The sequence below is a fragment of the Astatotilapia calliptera genome, chromosome 15 (assembly GCF_900246225.1).
Source record: "Astatotilapia calliptera chromosome 15, fAstCal1.2, whole genome shotgun sequence".
Lineage (NCBI taxonomy): Eukaryota > Metazoa > Chordata > Actinopteri > Cichliformes > Cichlidae > Astatotilapia > Astatotilapia calliptera.
In genome coordinates this window covers 12,385,424-12,401,027 of record NC_039316.1, presented here as the reverse complement: position 1 = coordinate 12,401,027, position 15,604 = coordinate 12,385,424, and the positions used below count along the sequence as shown (strand labels likewise).

The following is a 15,604-nucleotide window of genomic DNA, read 5'->3' as shown; positions in this document are numbered from 1 at the left end:
ACCCGTAGGTGCAGCGATGCACTGATTGACCGGTCTATTTGTTTCCTGTGAGTGAGACCATGATGATGTTCACAACTTTAAAACATCAGCAGCCAGCAGAGTCGTGGCCCTCATCGCTAACCTAAAAATTTCTTCTTACCTAAAATTTAAATCCTTAACTTTTAGATATTTATATTTTTCAGTGTCACATGCTCTTGGATTCTTGCTAATTTACCAGCTATTAAAAATGAAAGAAAAAAAAAAAGGTGTTTGGAGTGATATCCTTATACATACATCCAGCAGAGCTTTGTTTGTGTGTAGTGACACCAGAAAGAAATTTTAAGAGATTTAAAGTGAAGGCAGCCAATAATTATGTCATAGTAACTTGTGCAGATGCAATAGGACATATAATCCTTCATATTTTTCTTAAATACTCTGTAAAGATGGATTTAGAGTATAGACAAATGCTGCATACTGTGCATGGATAGTTTAGAGGTTTTTAAATGTTCACTTTTAGAGGACATTTTCTGAAAGACGTATAAAGTTGTTTCTAGTATTTCCCCACAACTTTAAGTGGGCGGGGTACCCAGGTCTATTTTGACCTCATTTCACCTTTTTAAAAAATAATTTTTTATTATTATTATTATTATTATTATTGGTTTTGTATCTGTCAGGGAGAATAATGTTGTCAGATCAGGTTACTAGTAGCAAATCCCCCGTTTTCTGAAGTCCTGCTTTGAAGCCTCAGGTTAGGCCAGTGGTTCCCAAACTTTTTTTGCTAGACCCCCCTTTGCTTTACAAGGAGTCGTTATAAGAAGTGTTTGTGAACTAAAAATCAAGAATGTGGAATTCTGTTTGTCCGTGATTTGGAGAGCCCAGCGCCTGCTCCTGACGCAGGGAAAACCAATTATGCACTTGTGCAGGTGAAGCCAAAGGGAATATTTGCTTCACCATATTTTTTAGTCTTTGGCTTAGAATGAAGATGGTTTGGAAACATATTTGGCGATGCTTCATCTCCTGCTTTGCGTTTGTGTGGGAGCCAAAGACCTTCTTGGTCTGAGGTGATGGTGCTACCCACTGTGCCACTGTACTGTTGGAGAAAGAAAAAGCCGCTTAACCTGAAAGATAAATGATCATGATGGTTACTTAGAGCTGTAATTAGAAAATATTCTTGCAGCTGGTGTGAGATGCGAATTAAGCGTCAGTTGGTTTCTGAGCAGGAAATGAAACCAGTGAACATCCCATAAACTGAGTGATTTGGTTTGTCAGTGGTTTATCTGGAGCCACTTCTGCAGATGTGGTTATGGCCATTGTTCGCCAAACAAACCAGGCTGATAAAGCAGAGAAAGCAGCTGATACGGGCGAGTGTGTTCTATCTATGCGTGTTGGGTTTTGTTTTTTGTTTTTTTTTTTTTGTTTTTTGGTGGGGGTTTTTGTTTGTGGGCCCGAACCAGCATCACCGCCTTCAACCTCAGCTCCTGCAGCTGCTCTGAACACCAACAAGATCCTGATTTGTGCATGAATATTTCAGCTGCAGGAAACCACTGTGGCAGCCACCTGCTACCCAACGCCCTAAACGTTCCAACCCTCTTGATAAGTGGCCCGAGTCGGTTTTTGTTTCCCTCTGCCACAGTTACAGCACTATTGGTTTACATTTTGGAGCATGAGAGCCCTTCAAAGGCATCCTATAGTGGAGCAGGTGTGAAAGACTCTCAAGCCTTGCATGGCTTTGCAAATCATAAATTAATTAATTCATTCGCTTTTATTTAATGATGCCACATTGATGATCATTACTGCAAAAAGGCAGTCAATTATCTGAAGATTTGTGCTTTTAATAGACGCTATTTATGCACCCAAAGTCAAAAATGGCCAACCATAAACTAAACTAGAAGCACTTAGTGGCTTTTGTTGTTATGGTGGTAACTCGCTTGATTTCTGTACTGTTATTAAAAGATAATAATGTTCCTATTGCGTTCAGTCTCTTAGTTTCTCTTTTCTTAGTGCTCAGACAAAGCCTCAGTGCTGTTGGCTCCTATGACACATCAGTAACAAGGAGGAGACCTGATACCTGCAAACACAGGAGAAGAAGCTTCGAGGAACGTCTTGCTTTGGCCTCTAATCACCCGATCAGGTTTCCACAGCAGTTCTGGGCAGGCTGAGCCGTTCAGGGGGCCCAATGTAGCTGTTGGTCAAAAGCTGTTTTATCTTCAAAAGTTCAGCTCTGTTAGAGCCTTTAACGGATGAAAGTGGTTGACTTGAGTCAGCTTTAACTTGAATTTTAACAGGCGTTTCTTGCTGGCAGGGACATAAAAGTTGGTCTGCTTAGACAGGATCTTGTTCAGAGCAACACCCACACCGTGAACTGCTGGATAATGAGCAGGAGTGTCTATAGACATGCGCTTGAAGTATATAAACCAGACGAGGGAGCTTGTGCACAATCACCAGCTCCTGTCCTCCTCGTTTGTGGGGCAAGCAGGCCGAGCCTTTCCCTCATTTGGTCATACTGACGGTTTCAGTTCAAAGATCAAGTCTTTACTGCAGCGACTCTCCATCTTTGCATCAGTCCCTTTACACTGAGCCTTTTTAACCCATTACATTAAAAAAGAGACAAAAAATGCTCTGTGATAAGCATTTGTTTCAAATTAAAAAAAATTTCAACATTTTAAACTTGGAAATGGAAGGTTTCATGTGACTGTTTGCTCTGGTTATTAAAAAGTCATAATTTCATTTAGAGTATCTTCTTATTCATTTTGTTGAGTAAGTCTGCAAGTAAAGATTATTTTATCAATTCAATCCCTTATTTCTTGTTTTGCTTGGTTGATTTTAATAAATTCATCCAACTGGGGGCAACTAATTGATTCCTTTTGGCTTGATAACTAATAGATTAAACATTATCCAGGCTATTACTCGTCATTTTTCATTGTTTCTTTAATATTTATAATTGTATTCAGAGCCTCATGTGAATACTGATTCATTTAGTTGCACAGGTAATCGTCATGGCAATCATGTCTGCAGCAGGCCTTTTAGAAACGTGCCTCTTCTCTTCAGTTACATTTAAACGATGAACCCACAGGTCACATCTTAAATGATCGTTTTAGCATCATACTCGTTACTTGCTATTCCTTTCGTAAGATGCTTTTCTCAATGGCGCGGATGTACTTTTACTGCAAACATTATCCGGTCAGGAATATTGAGCGCAGAGGAAATGCTTTGTCTAAGGGAGGAGACTGTAACCTCTATTTGAAGGTGACCAGAGGCAGGCTGTGTGGGAGTGCAGCCTGTTGGAGACCCCTTCTGGCTAGAGACGAGATTTCATCGGCACTTTTTATGCTGTTTAACAGTGACCGTTTTTATCAGCCACCTACAGTTTGTGCAACGTCAGCCACCAAATCAGTCATTCAGTTTGTTCAGACACAGATTTCTCATCCAAAATTGAGTTTGAGCCATCTAGAAGTGATGAATTTATTAACGAAAAATACAATTATTATTATTTATTTATTTTTTTTGTGATGTCTTCTTAAATGGGAATATTTTCTAGTTTTCTTCGTCTTCTAGGTTGTCACGTTTTTAGAGTGTTTAAGAGCTGCTTAAACACTTACAGGGAGGTTTTAATTAGTTTTAGTCCAGATCCATTCAGGTCTTCTTTAGTACATCTTTATTCTTCAGACACTTTTCCTATCATACCTTCATCAAGTCAGTTTTTGAGGTACAGAAACAGTTACTTTCAGTTTGAATTCAAAATGATGTGTAAGCAATATATCGAAGGCTTTGCTGATCTTACAAGATGAACTTTTTGTTTTGCTAACATTCAACTTGGATCCTTCTTATTGTGAGTGAGCGAGTGAGGGGGAGGGTGCCAGTGAAAGTCTGAGAACCACTACGCGAAGTTTTACGAAGGGAATGCTTGAATATAAATATTCATGACCACTGAAAACATCTCATAAAGCACAAGTGATTCACAGTGATTTGAGTCATTTCAAAGCAAAAATGTATCAAATCTCTACCAGACTCTGCTCTCCTAATGTGAGAAATGGCTGTTTTCTTTGTTTTACATGATCATAAAATTAAAAGCATTTATCAAAAGAAGCATAAAGTGCGTCATGCAGACACATTTAAACATAATAAAGCATTAGAATGTGAATTTTGAAATTAGCTGTACAAGACTCAAGTGCAAGTACATGAGGAATATAACCGTGTAACGCTCCGTAGTCTAAAATAAATAAATAAATGCTCGATCACCTTTTTGTCAATACCTAAGGACCTCAGGCCGAGGCCTGGCGGGTAACAAATGCTGGCACCGTAACTATAAGTCCCTAGCATCTATATGCAAAGTTATAAATGAAGAAACTACCAGATGATTAAAAAGTAACTGCAGTTTGCAGCTTTACTAGTTCCTCTGTATGGCTATAGATGAGTTGGAAGCTGAATTTCCAGGATTTAATAGTGTGGCTTCTCTGTGACTTACAAATGTAGCTTCTATGTTTGTTGAGAGCTGCACTGATCTAACTTTGTCAGTTTGAGGGGAAAAAAGGGACAGAGAGAAAATCTGACTTTCTCCTCCCACTCACTTTTGAGCGAGCTCAGTGAGTGGTCTGTCTGCTGTCGGGGGCTCCCTCAGCACTTCTGTCTCTCTGTGACACTCTGATGAGCTGGCCAGCTAATGAGTCCCCCAAACAAGCTGAAGCTACAGCAAACACAGGCTGCTGTAATAGACGCCAGGTTGAAATGGACTGCTGTGCAGGGTCCACAGCTGACTCCCTGGGATTTTGGACTGCAGCTTGCACGACAGATCAATCCAGACAATTTTTGCTGAGTGAGACTCCAGAAACCCTTTGCTGTGTTTCATCTTTGTCTCTCCCTGACTGCCCGGCTCTTTTTTTTTTTTTTTCTTCTTTCTCTCCTCAGGATGTACCCGATAAAAGAGGTTCCTGTGGAGGCTGAGGCCCTGACTGACTGGCTATATCAGAGGTTTGTGGAGAAAGAAGATCTACTGGCCCATTTCTACGACACAGGTATGTTACTGTGGTAAAATCAAACTGAAGAACTATGGTACTAGGGATGAACTGGTTCAGCTTTATCCAATACCACTGCTATGACTTCAATTTATTGGCAGTGGTCTCATTTCAGCTAAATATTCTGTCTTTACTGCGCTTTGCTGTGGTTTGAGGCTATGCTGCTTTCTCCTTTACCCTGCTCTAAATGTCAGGGTGTAAAGTGGATGATGCTGATAGTATTGATCAAGAATGGAGAACCTGTGCAGTTGAATGTTAAATACACTTGCCTGAGCACTTCACATTTGTTCCCTGAGCGTGCACAAGCCAGAAATAGATGACAAAAGTGCTCCTAATAACAAGAGCACAGTTTGAGTTAACTATACTCAGTCTAACAGTGAATAGTGTGCAGCAGCCTAGCTTAACACAGTTAAAACAGGCAAAAAGTTGGAGCTAGTTTCAGGCTCTGAAAAGTGAAGCCAATGTTCATTTGCATTGAACCTGCATTCATTTTAAAAGCCACCAGTTGGCGATGTGTGTGGTTGCAAAAAGACTTCTTGTCCTACTAAAATATATGGGATAGTGAACCACTATATACATTTTACTAATGAATTTCAGTGTCAGTCACCCTTATTGGGTCATGCTGGATAAAATATCGAGTCCATTTTGTAAAATTTGGTCGTTCTTAAAGTTAGAAGAGATAATTATCCAGCATATATCTAAAATTGATGAGTTGGTAATCAATGAGGGTGCACTTTCACAGTCCGATCCGCCCGCTTGCATCAAATGCAGTTTGAGGATACCAAAGTGACAAAGCCAAAAAAGATTATTGCAAGATGTCAGAAAGGGATTTCAGAGGTCTGTCTGTGATGTCACTGTAGCTGTCCATCTTTTATACCGATGGTGTCAAACATGAGGACCACGGGCCAAAATCGACCTAGCAATGTCTTCACTTTGGAAAATGTGAAGGAGGGCATAAAGTTTGGACATTATAAACATATACATTACATAAAACTTAATGTGTTTTTTACTAACTTCTATAGAAATGTTCATTTTTATTATGGGTTCACGGTAATAAATGAATCCGTTAATTCACAGAAAATGCTGATTTTTTTTTTTTTATTATTTATTTATTTAAATTAACAAAACCTTTTGTTTCATAACTACAGAGCAGTCTGGCCAATAAGCTGCTAGAACCTTTTCTGCAATTTTGCACTTTTATTTCTTTAAATTTAAGCCCAAACAATCGTGCTGACACATTTGTCATGTACTACAGCAGCATTTCTATATTTTGTAGAAAAACCGAGACATGCTCTCGCATACAAAATCTCTATAATGTTGGACTCCAGCAGTGTAGGCGAGGTACCTGGTGCATTTGGTGGGCATCTTCTTCTGCACAATTTATCCATCCTACTTCCTCACCAAAAGCACCGACTTTTCCAGCAGTGTACAAGCAATTCCCTTAAAAAAAATATTCCATCCTAATCCCCTCTGAAATTGTCCAATGTTTATGTGAAAATGTCTTAACTGTGCAACCTTACACAACAGGTGCAGTAAGAATCAATATAAGGTACCTTCATCTGTCAATGGAAATATTACCTGACATTGCCACACTGATGGAAAATGCAAACCTGTTACCAGATTCATCTATAAAGTAATGAGGCTGATGAGCTGCTTACTGGTAGAAATTTCAAAATAAATCTTAATGTTTTTACTCTATATTGGGGATGTTTGTCACTAGTCAGCTAGACACTAGATGTTGGGGCAAGTGAATAAGCACACAGGTCTATAGACCAGTCAGCGACCGCCTGGCACCCATCTGTCGCTAGGGACAACATGTATTTTCCAACTTGGTGGCAAAAACTAACTAGCAATGTTATTCACAATGCACTAGGTAACATTTAAAATACAGTTTCATTAGTGAAGCATGTTATTGACTCTTTCAAATTCTCTTAAATATAAACACAAAGTTTGCCTTCCTAGTGTTTCGTACATGAAAGTTGCTTCACTGACTTTTGCCTACAGTTTATTACTCAGTTTTTTCCCCTACTTTTATGCTAATTAGTTGACTAGTAAAACTATTAGCTAGCACTTGGCAACTGTGGGAAGGAAAAACTCCCTGCAGCCTTCTGCAGCCCCCCATTCTACTTTTCAATAGCCTAGGAACAACAAGTAAGTAAATAAGTTACCAGGAGCACCCAGACTTATGACCAAAATAGGGGGTGCTTTGCCTGAACCTCTGTTGGTAGTTACAAGTTATCATAACCAAATAAGCACAAAACCCAAGAGAAAGCACATAAGAGCATCCTGGTGATGAGTCTGCATTTATTCGTCCCCCAACAGGATCATTCCCTCCTCCAGAAGGACAGAAGGAGGCGGTTTCCCGGCAGATGACCCTCGACCCAGTGTGGCTGTGCCTGATCCAGTCGTTTGCTTTCGCCTCAGGCTACATGTGGTACAGCGTCCTCCAGTACATCTACTGCTGTTTATTCTGAGTGCGCTGATGAGACGGGAGTCTTTATTGGACCACTGGGAGAGCCTCAGGATTGGATGGTGTGTGGCCCAAGTGTCATACATAACCCCCCTCCCCCCATACGATGGATGAATGTACAATTTTCAGAGGCGAGACTTGACAGGAAAACATATGAAGACAAAGTACAAAAACACGCAGATTACACACAAACCCCATACAATATGAAACTGGTTACAGGCATAGTTAACTAACTTTAACACAACCCTAACACCCCACACACACACACACGAGAGAGGCGGCCTAGCAGAATAATCTCACTTGTCACGACCCACATTTTGATGTTTACACGTCCTCATACATGTAGACACTCACACGTACATGACTTTTGTTTCAAAGGTAACGATATGAGGCTCAGGACTCCTCCAGAAGATGCTCTGGACTGGACTCTTCCCCCCTCTCCCCCCTCCCAGGCTTTCGCCGCAGTAGTTTTACAGAGTAAAGTGTGAATGGATGCGAATGCGTGTGCAGGAATATGTGTGACCAGAAGCATCATGTCTGCCCTTATTCTTCCTTCTGGCGAGAGTCGACGAAGCCCACCGGACATCTTTCGGTCCGCTGATGAGTCAGCTGGCTACATTTTGCAGAGCGAGCGGCCGTACGAACGCTGAGGCCGAGCAGCCGGCCGCTCCTCTGACTGTCATTGCACTAAGGATCCATACTGCCCTAACTGCTCCCTGTTCCAGGAAAACCTCCTGAACGGTAGCTGTCGGTGTTTTCTTCTTTTTTTTCTCCTCCCTTAGCCCGCATATCTTCACAACAACGGCCACTGTATTTGTTGTTGATGTCTTTTTTTTTTCTTTTCTTTTCTTTTTCTAAAGTGTTCTTTGTTTTTTCTCTCTTGTCTGGACTCTTTTTTTCCGTGTCCGTGAGTTTGCTGAGAAACGGGGGGATCATGTTTACACTGGTGGCTTGACTGAAAACGCTAAAAGGGACGATGGCTATAATGTGGCGCTTGATTAAGGGATTGGATTTTCTTTTTCTTTTTTTCCCTCCCTTGGTGAGATTTGATGTAACACTTATTTCAAATGAAACAAAAAGAAAAGTACTGGCAAGATTTTGGATTTGAAAAAAGTAACCCTACTTTCTCTGCTTTCCAAAATAAATACCGATACAGCAGAGGATCGCTTCAGCAAGACTGAGAAGGCAGAGACACTGTTCCCCCATCGGACTACGTAGTTTTACAAATATTTAAGCCATATGCTTATTGTTGTCGAGGTGGGGAAAAAGACACGGAAAATAAACATGATTTTTATAGAAAGATACCCTAATGCATTCTACAATAGAAATTTTGGCTTACAGAACTATAGGTGTCATCATTACTGTAAATTTACAGCATAACCTGCCTAAGTGAGTGTGTGGTCGTCTTTATTTCCCCCCCCACACCCCCATCCAACCATTGTTGATATATGATTCAAGTTGTATTGCTCTGTGTTGTCAGAGTGTGGCTGCGGTTTCAAATTTTTAGTTTCTTTTTAAATTACTTGAACTGCTCTGTCCTTATGTCCCAGTATGTTTAAATCTTGTATATAACAAAGCTGAGGAAATGTGTGAAATGACTGAAGCCTGTCTCTTTTCTTTGTTTCTTTTTGGTTCGTGAACATTTCAAAACAATTTATTTCAAGATATGAATGTTTTTTTTAAAAAATAGGAAGAAAGCAAGGATTTTATCCCCTCCCCCTCTTCACTTATCAGTGTTATCCCGTATTGTTTTGACCAGGAAGTTGACGTGTGATCCGTTTCTGTGAGGTTATAGCTGCTGTAGGTCCATGTGAAAAGCGACACACGGTCCCAGTTTTGCGGGAAAAACTATTAACGCCTTACCAGATGTTCTGGTTGACCACAGTCCTCTGAATAATGCTGTTCCCTCGCTTTAAACGCTCGACAAACGTTGCTGTGAGGAAAGATTTTGGGGTGTCCAGGTAAAACTGGTCCAGTGAGGGAGAAATCTCTGAGGGGGAAACTCCACCAGGGCCCCTGCGAAGATGCAGATGTTCTCTCTCGAATGTACTCATGTTGTGGTTTTGCTTAGCCTGCTTTAATATGAAAATGATTGAGGAGCAGTGATTATTATTGTTGTAAAAAAAATGCCCAAAAGGTGCATTTCTAGTAGCTGCTGCCCTCCCTCTGTGCCACTGTTGATTTAAATAAAAAATAAAAATAAAAAAATGTGTGAAATGCAAAAAAAAAAAGGGCTACCTGGCTAGTTAGGTAGGTGAAAACATGTAAAATCAGGCTGTAATGGTGTTTCATCCTTTGACCCTTTCAGATTCCCCTCCATTGTGAGCGTGACTTAAACTGAAGCATTTTTTTAAAATCTTTTTTTTCCCCCTCTTTTTTCAATTTGTTGACCATGTTTCCAAAGAAGGCAGGGAAATCATGTTTTCCTAGATGTGGTTTTAGGACATAAACACAATAGGGATTTAAACAAATTATACTAGAACTGTCTGTAATTTTCCATTTTGTACTTCTCCTTTAATTCCTAGCTACACAGCCATTTTACAACACAAACAAACTTGTGCTGGAATAAAACATAAAGATCCTAACGGTGTGCTTCTCGTCAATGTATTCTTGCACTCTTAAAAAAAAACCAAAAAAAAAAAAACAAGTCGTATTGGGTTAGAGCCCTTTTTGCTTTTATTCATGGCTTCAACAAGGTGCATGACACGGTTTTTGGAGATTTATCATATGTGGCACCCAGTGTGGTCTTCTGCTTCAAGATTTCAAACTAGGGCTGTTCGATATAACAATGTATATCGGATGACGATATAAAAACGTCTAGTTTCATTTTACGCTATCGTTTGTTTCGTGGTGTCGCAAAATAAACTGTTTACGGCAATATTTTTTTCATCGTTTTGATGGTCACTGTAGTGGCTATATTAATTTCTCAAAGTTCTTTCTTTCTCTTATATTTAATCTAACCACACTACGGTCGGACAAGCGCCTCTTTTATGCTTTATGTTACGACGGTAACACCATCGCGTGTCCGCTTGGTTATTTTCCACAAACTTTTCACAATAAAGCTCAAGATCCTGTTGAGACTTTTCAAAATAAACTGAATTACGTGAAAGAGCAGATTATTTACGGATGAGAAGTAAAAAAGCCGCCAGGTGCTAAAAAATAAAAACGGCCGTTACAACTTATGTCTAGAAATATATAGTTTCATACATCGGTTAAAACACTCGACTCAAGCTACATGACGTGCAGCTGGAAACACTTCCCGCAAGTCGAGCTGCCCGAGATTCACATAATTTACAGAAAATCTTACATTTTTGTGATTTATATCGTTATCAAGACGATAGAATTCTTATATCGGGATATGAGACTTTGGTCATATCGCATAGCCCTATTTCAAACACTGTGCCTTCAGAGATGCTCTTCTGCATACCTTGGTTGTAAGGAGGGGTTATTTGTTTTCTGTTTTCTTCCTATCAGCTTAAAGCAATTGGGCTCAAACCATTCTCTATAAACCTTAAAGATGGTTATGTAGGAAAATCCTAGTAGATCAATAGATCGATTTAAAGGAGAAAAAAAAAAGTAAAGCTACCAACGGCTAAAATTAGATAAATTCAAAAAATTTATCTAAATTCAAAACTTGGGGTGGGGTGCATGTTTTAACTGAATGTTAGAAACGCAGATCGAGCCATTTTCTTTTCAGTTGGAAGTTTGTCATTCACACATGCACTGGAAATGACAAACTAATGTACCCAAAGGAGTCTAAAAAAAGATCCGAGTGGAGATGAATGTGCAGAATTAATCTCCTAAATCGTGCTGTGAAAATCGTCAGTTCCTGCTGATTTTTAATTCTGGTCGTCTAGGAAGGGTTCCTCTCTTCTGCCAGCAAATGTTCCCGTCTTGTTTTCAGTGAGGTAACAAACTATCAGAGGTCCTGGGGTAACCGAAGGCCTGTATTTGCTCAGTATTGTACCCTTTGTTTAACCGTGGCATCGATGTCTGGCTGTTGAAAGTAACTGGGTTCTGTTACAGAGCTCTGATTTCAGACACTACGAGGCCTCTCGGCAGCAGACGGAGATGATCTTACGTTGGTGAGAGGGCCACAGATGCATCAATCACAGATTAACATTGGTATAAAAATATCATGAGACCTGACACGTCAAGACGTAACATCACGCAGTTCTGAAGCATACTGCGTTTCCCCATCAGTGCGTGTTTATCATCATCTATAAGGCTGGTCCAACTCTAACAGGGTGTCTAAGTTTATGTTTGCTCTCTCAGTCTGACCTTCATGCCCCAGAAGCCTTGCCTGTTTGAGGTTTTTATAATTGGTTATTTGGCTCTGTCACCTTTCTATGGAGTGTTTGCATATGCTCCCTGTGCCTGTATGGGTCTTCTCAAGCTTCCTACCATAGTCCGTTTGCATGTTAGGTTAACTGGTGATTCTGAATTGACCAAAGTGTCGATGCAAACTGAGGTAAGAAAAATGATCTATAAATGCAGCCCCATTTCATACTGAAAAATAAAATGCCTGCAATGCAAATCTTTTATTTAAACCAGGAAGATAACGCAAGATCAGGGTAATCGTCACGCTTTCATCAACTTCTTTTCATCATGTTTTAGTGGTTCGCTGATGTGTCATTTACAGTGTAACCTGTCATTTGTCATTTTGATCATGTGGTTGCTAAAAGTCTTGTCCTCATGAGCCTGTTGTTCATCACATGAGCAAAAGTGGCTAAAAATAAAATTGTACAAGGGGGAACCTTTGACCTGTGTTCTGTATGGAGAATGTGGACTTGTATATTTTTCTAACAGTTTAACAAACAAAATAATAGAAAGTTGAATTATTTGACACAATAATGCCACCTTGAAATGGCACTGAATAGCAGGAATGACTCAGCAACTTCTGACCGCATCGGCTAGGGTTAAATAACTTGTTGCCAGCTGCACTGATTATCCAGTGGAAACCTGCTACCTATTTGCTTAGTTAAATCCCAGTGGTGGCCAGGCAGTGCACTTGGTACTTTAAACCACTTGGTCAACAAACACTGTTATATTCCCAAATCAGATGCACTGACAGAAATCCAAATGCCACCTTTCCTGTTTTGCCAATTTGCCCTAAAATTATTGGCTTTGCAGACTAAACAGAAACTAAGGCCAGCGTGACATTTCTGCAGCAGCTGGAGTGAAATTTGACGGGTCACAGCTCCGGGATGCCACACGCCAATGGGAAAAAGGCAGGAAGTGAGCTGGAAAATGGGATTACGCATGCACCGAGCTTCACCAACATACCAAAGGGCTAAGAGTGAGGAGCGACGGTGGCTGTTGCTCACTGTGGTGATCAGATGGAGGGAGGAGCATCATCACTCTCCTGCTCCTCAGCAGAACTCTTCCCAAGGTCGGCCGCATTACACAGAAACATTAGTCTCTAGAGGAACTTTACTGTCCTCTGCAGAAGCACCGGCATTCCTCCTCGGACACCTGCAATGAGCTATTTCACGGGCACTGCTCCCCAAGGTCCTCAATGTCACGCCTTGATGGCTGCTCCCTCGTGAATGCTCGGGTGATGGCGGTGTCCCTTGAGTCAGCAAGCACTAAAACATCCAGCTGTGGAGAGAAGGCTTGAATGTCATTGCAACAGCCATGGGCATCAGAGTCCTCACCCTCTCTTTTCCTCCCTGTCATGTTGGTTGAACCCTCTGTGCTCATATCTCATGTGCAAATACTTGTCAACAGATCCTGCTGGAACTCATCAGCAGTCAGAAAAATGAAATTAATTAGAAAAATAAAACCTCGCACTGCTGGTGTGATTGTTGTTGTTTGGTCATAGCATCTTAAAATAATAATAATTAAAAGTAATAAACTTGCAGAATAAAGCAGCCAGGTGTAGGTGTGTGTGATGCATAAGTGATTATCCTGGCTACCTGTGGATGATTAAGTGTAGAGAAGTCTTCTGCTATTCATGCACACCGTTGTACTGAAACAGTACTGTGAAAAAGCAATTACCCATTTCATTTATTATTATTTTCATTTGTCTGTAATGATGGACAAAATGCAATTTTTAAATAGCTTCATTTATTAAGGTCTAAAAGTTATGCCAACCTACCTGGAGCTGTGTGACCTCTGACCTTAACTGAGTCTAGTGAGACCTGCAGGTCTTTACTCTTGGAGTAACTTTGGTCGGGCTGATACTCCTGGGAAGCTTCACCACTGTTCCTGTGGTGTGCGTAATTATTCAGCCCCCTGAGTCAATACTTTGTAGAACCACCTTTTGCTGCAATTATGGCTGCCAGTCTTTTAGGGTATGTCTCTACCAGCTTTGCACAAATACAGACTGAAATCCTTGCCCATTCTTCTTTGCAAAACAGCTCCAGCTCAGTCAGATTAGATGGACAGCGTTTGTGAACAGCAGTTTTCAGATCTCCCCACAGATTCTCGATTGTATTTAGATCTGGACTTTGACTGGGCCATTCTAACACATGGATATGTTTTGTTTTAAACCATTCCATCGTTGCCCTGACTTTATGTTTAGGGTCGTTGTCCTGCTGGAAGGTGAGCCTCCGCCCCAGTCTCAAGTACGGTGTACATTTTAGGACATTGTCAGGTCTCAAGAAAAAAGTTGTCAGGTATCAGACAAAAAATTGTCAGGTCTCAGTTCTCAAAGAAAAAAGTTGTCAGGTATCAGACAAAAAATTGTCAGGTCTCAGTTCTCAAGAAAAAAGTTGTCAGGTATCAGAACACAAGGTACCATACAGAGAGAAAATCTTCCTGCAGGTGGCGGTGTTGTCATGTCCCACCCGAATTGATTTCCAAATACGTCATCAACGTGTGACTGTGGGAGAGCATAAGGTCATTGACCTCACTGGAGTTTTACCGCGGTGCAGGCTCCTAACGACACAAGGTAAGTTTAACTTTTGTTCATATTTTTGCCACAGTTGTATTATATTAAGTTGCGGTTATGTTGTGAAAGTTACATATCAGAAGGAAAGCTAGTTTTGTACGAAATCAAATCAGTACTATTTTTGTATGGCTAATTCATTCTAGCTAGCGACAGTGTTGAAACGTGATTTTTTTGTTTTTTATTCGGAGATGTTTCTGTTTTATTAGGAGACTGTCTCACCCCAACATCGTCAGACTCATGGCAGTTGCCCGCACTGAGTCCTGCTTTTTCTTGGCAGCTGAATACATTCATGGCGCAACCCTGCAGCAAGTGCTTCACACAGACAGCTGCTACTCTAATAGTCTGTGTTGTTGAAGGATTCAGCACTTCTTATGTTTTTTTTAAAATCCATTTTTAGACAGCGATGAGATCGGCTACACACTCCACAGAAGCCCAGAGTTACTGTTAATATCAAAAATATAATGCTGTCCTTTGAGATTTTAACATTTAAGACTGTGAGTGTAATGGATCTAAAACTGTTTAAATCTCTTCACCCTGGAGAGAAACTAGTGAGGGAGACCATCAGGACCAAGCTGGGTTTCCTGGGTCCAGAGGTTTGGAGAAACTTCTTCCCTTTCTTTCATCACAGCTGTCCTGTGCCAGAAGTTCTGTTGACCCACTGAAAGAGGCATCATTTAAGAAACACCAGGAACACTGAAGCTCATCGCATTGATCAAGCAGGACTCATGATCTTCACCAGCAGCTCCCTCACAGGGAAATCTTCAGCACTCCTCCGTAGGCCCGCCCCAGAAGATGGATAAACCCAGCATTTCATGAACACTGTGATGGAGACCTTTGGTTTGTGTAATGTTATAAATACTCGGATACTCCCCAGAGGCTCCGGACTTTTACATAAAGATATTATATTCAGTCCTGTAGAAAGTTATATATTTAAAAAGATATGATCCTCTCTGGTTACTCTGGTATGAATAACTCTGAATCACTTTATGGTAAATAACACACTATCTGCAGAAAACTGTGACCTTTGACCTTCATCAGGTTTTATTTAATTGTGCTAGAGAAACTCAAACGTGCTCTTTATACAGCTGAGTACATCAAGTGTTTAAAACGGAAGCTGTGCAGGTCTGAGATAAAAACTGAGGTCCTGTTAATGCTGATATATAGTGACACAGTTACATGGGTGATTAATCCTTTTGTTTTTTTGTCTTTAACTTTATCAATAAAACAGCTGCAGCTTTCACTACAGCA

General features: G+C 40.5%; 1 protein-coding gene across 2 annotated transcripts in view; it reads left to right on the top strand.

Moving 5' to 3' along the window:
- lpgat1 (lysophosphatidylglycerol acyltransferase 1) overlaps positions 1 to 9,056 on the top strand; it is a 65,137-nt gene extending 56,081 nt beyond the window's left edge. The window contains exons 7-9 of one of the 2 annotated variants that reach the window (XR_003274601.1): positions 4,885 to 4,991; positions 7,314 to 7,523; positions 7,840 to 9,056. Coding sequence is in view for 1 of the 2 variants with exons in the window: in XM_026193997.1 (XP_026049782.1) it covers positions 4,885 to 4,991; positions 7,314 to 7,465 (259 nt within the window). In the remaining variant the exon portion in view is untranslated. Of the gene's footprint in view, positions 1 to 4,884; positions 4,992 to 7,313 lie in introns of both variants that reach the window. The other variant, XM_026193997.1, reaches the window with a different exon arrangement.
- Positions 9,057 to 15,604: the final 6,548 nt, after the last annotated feature.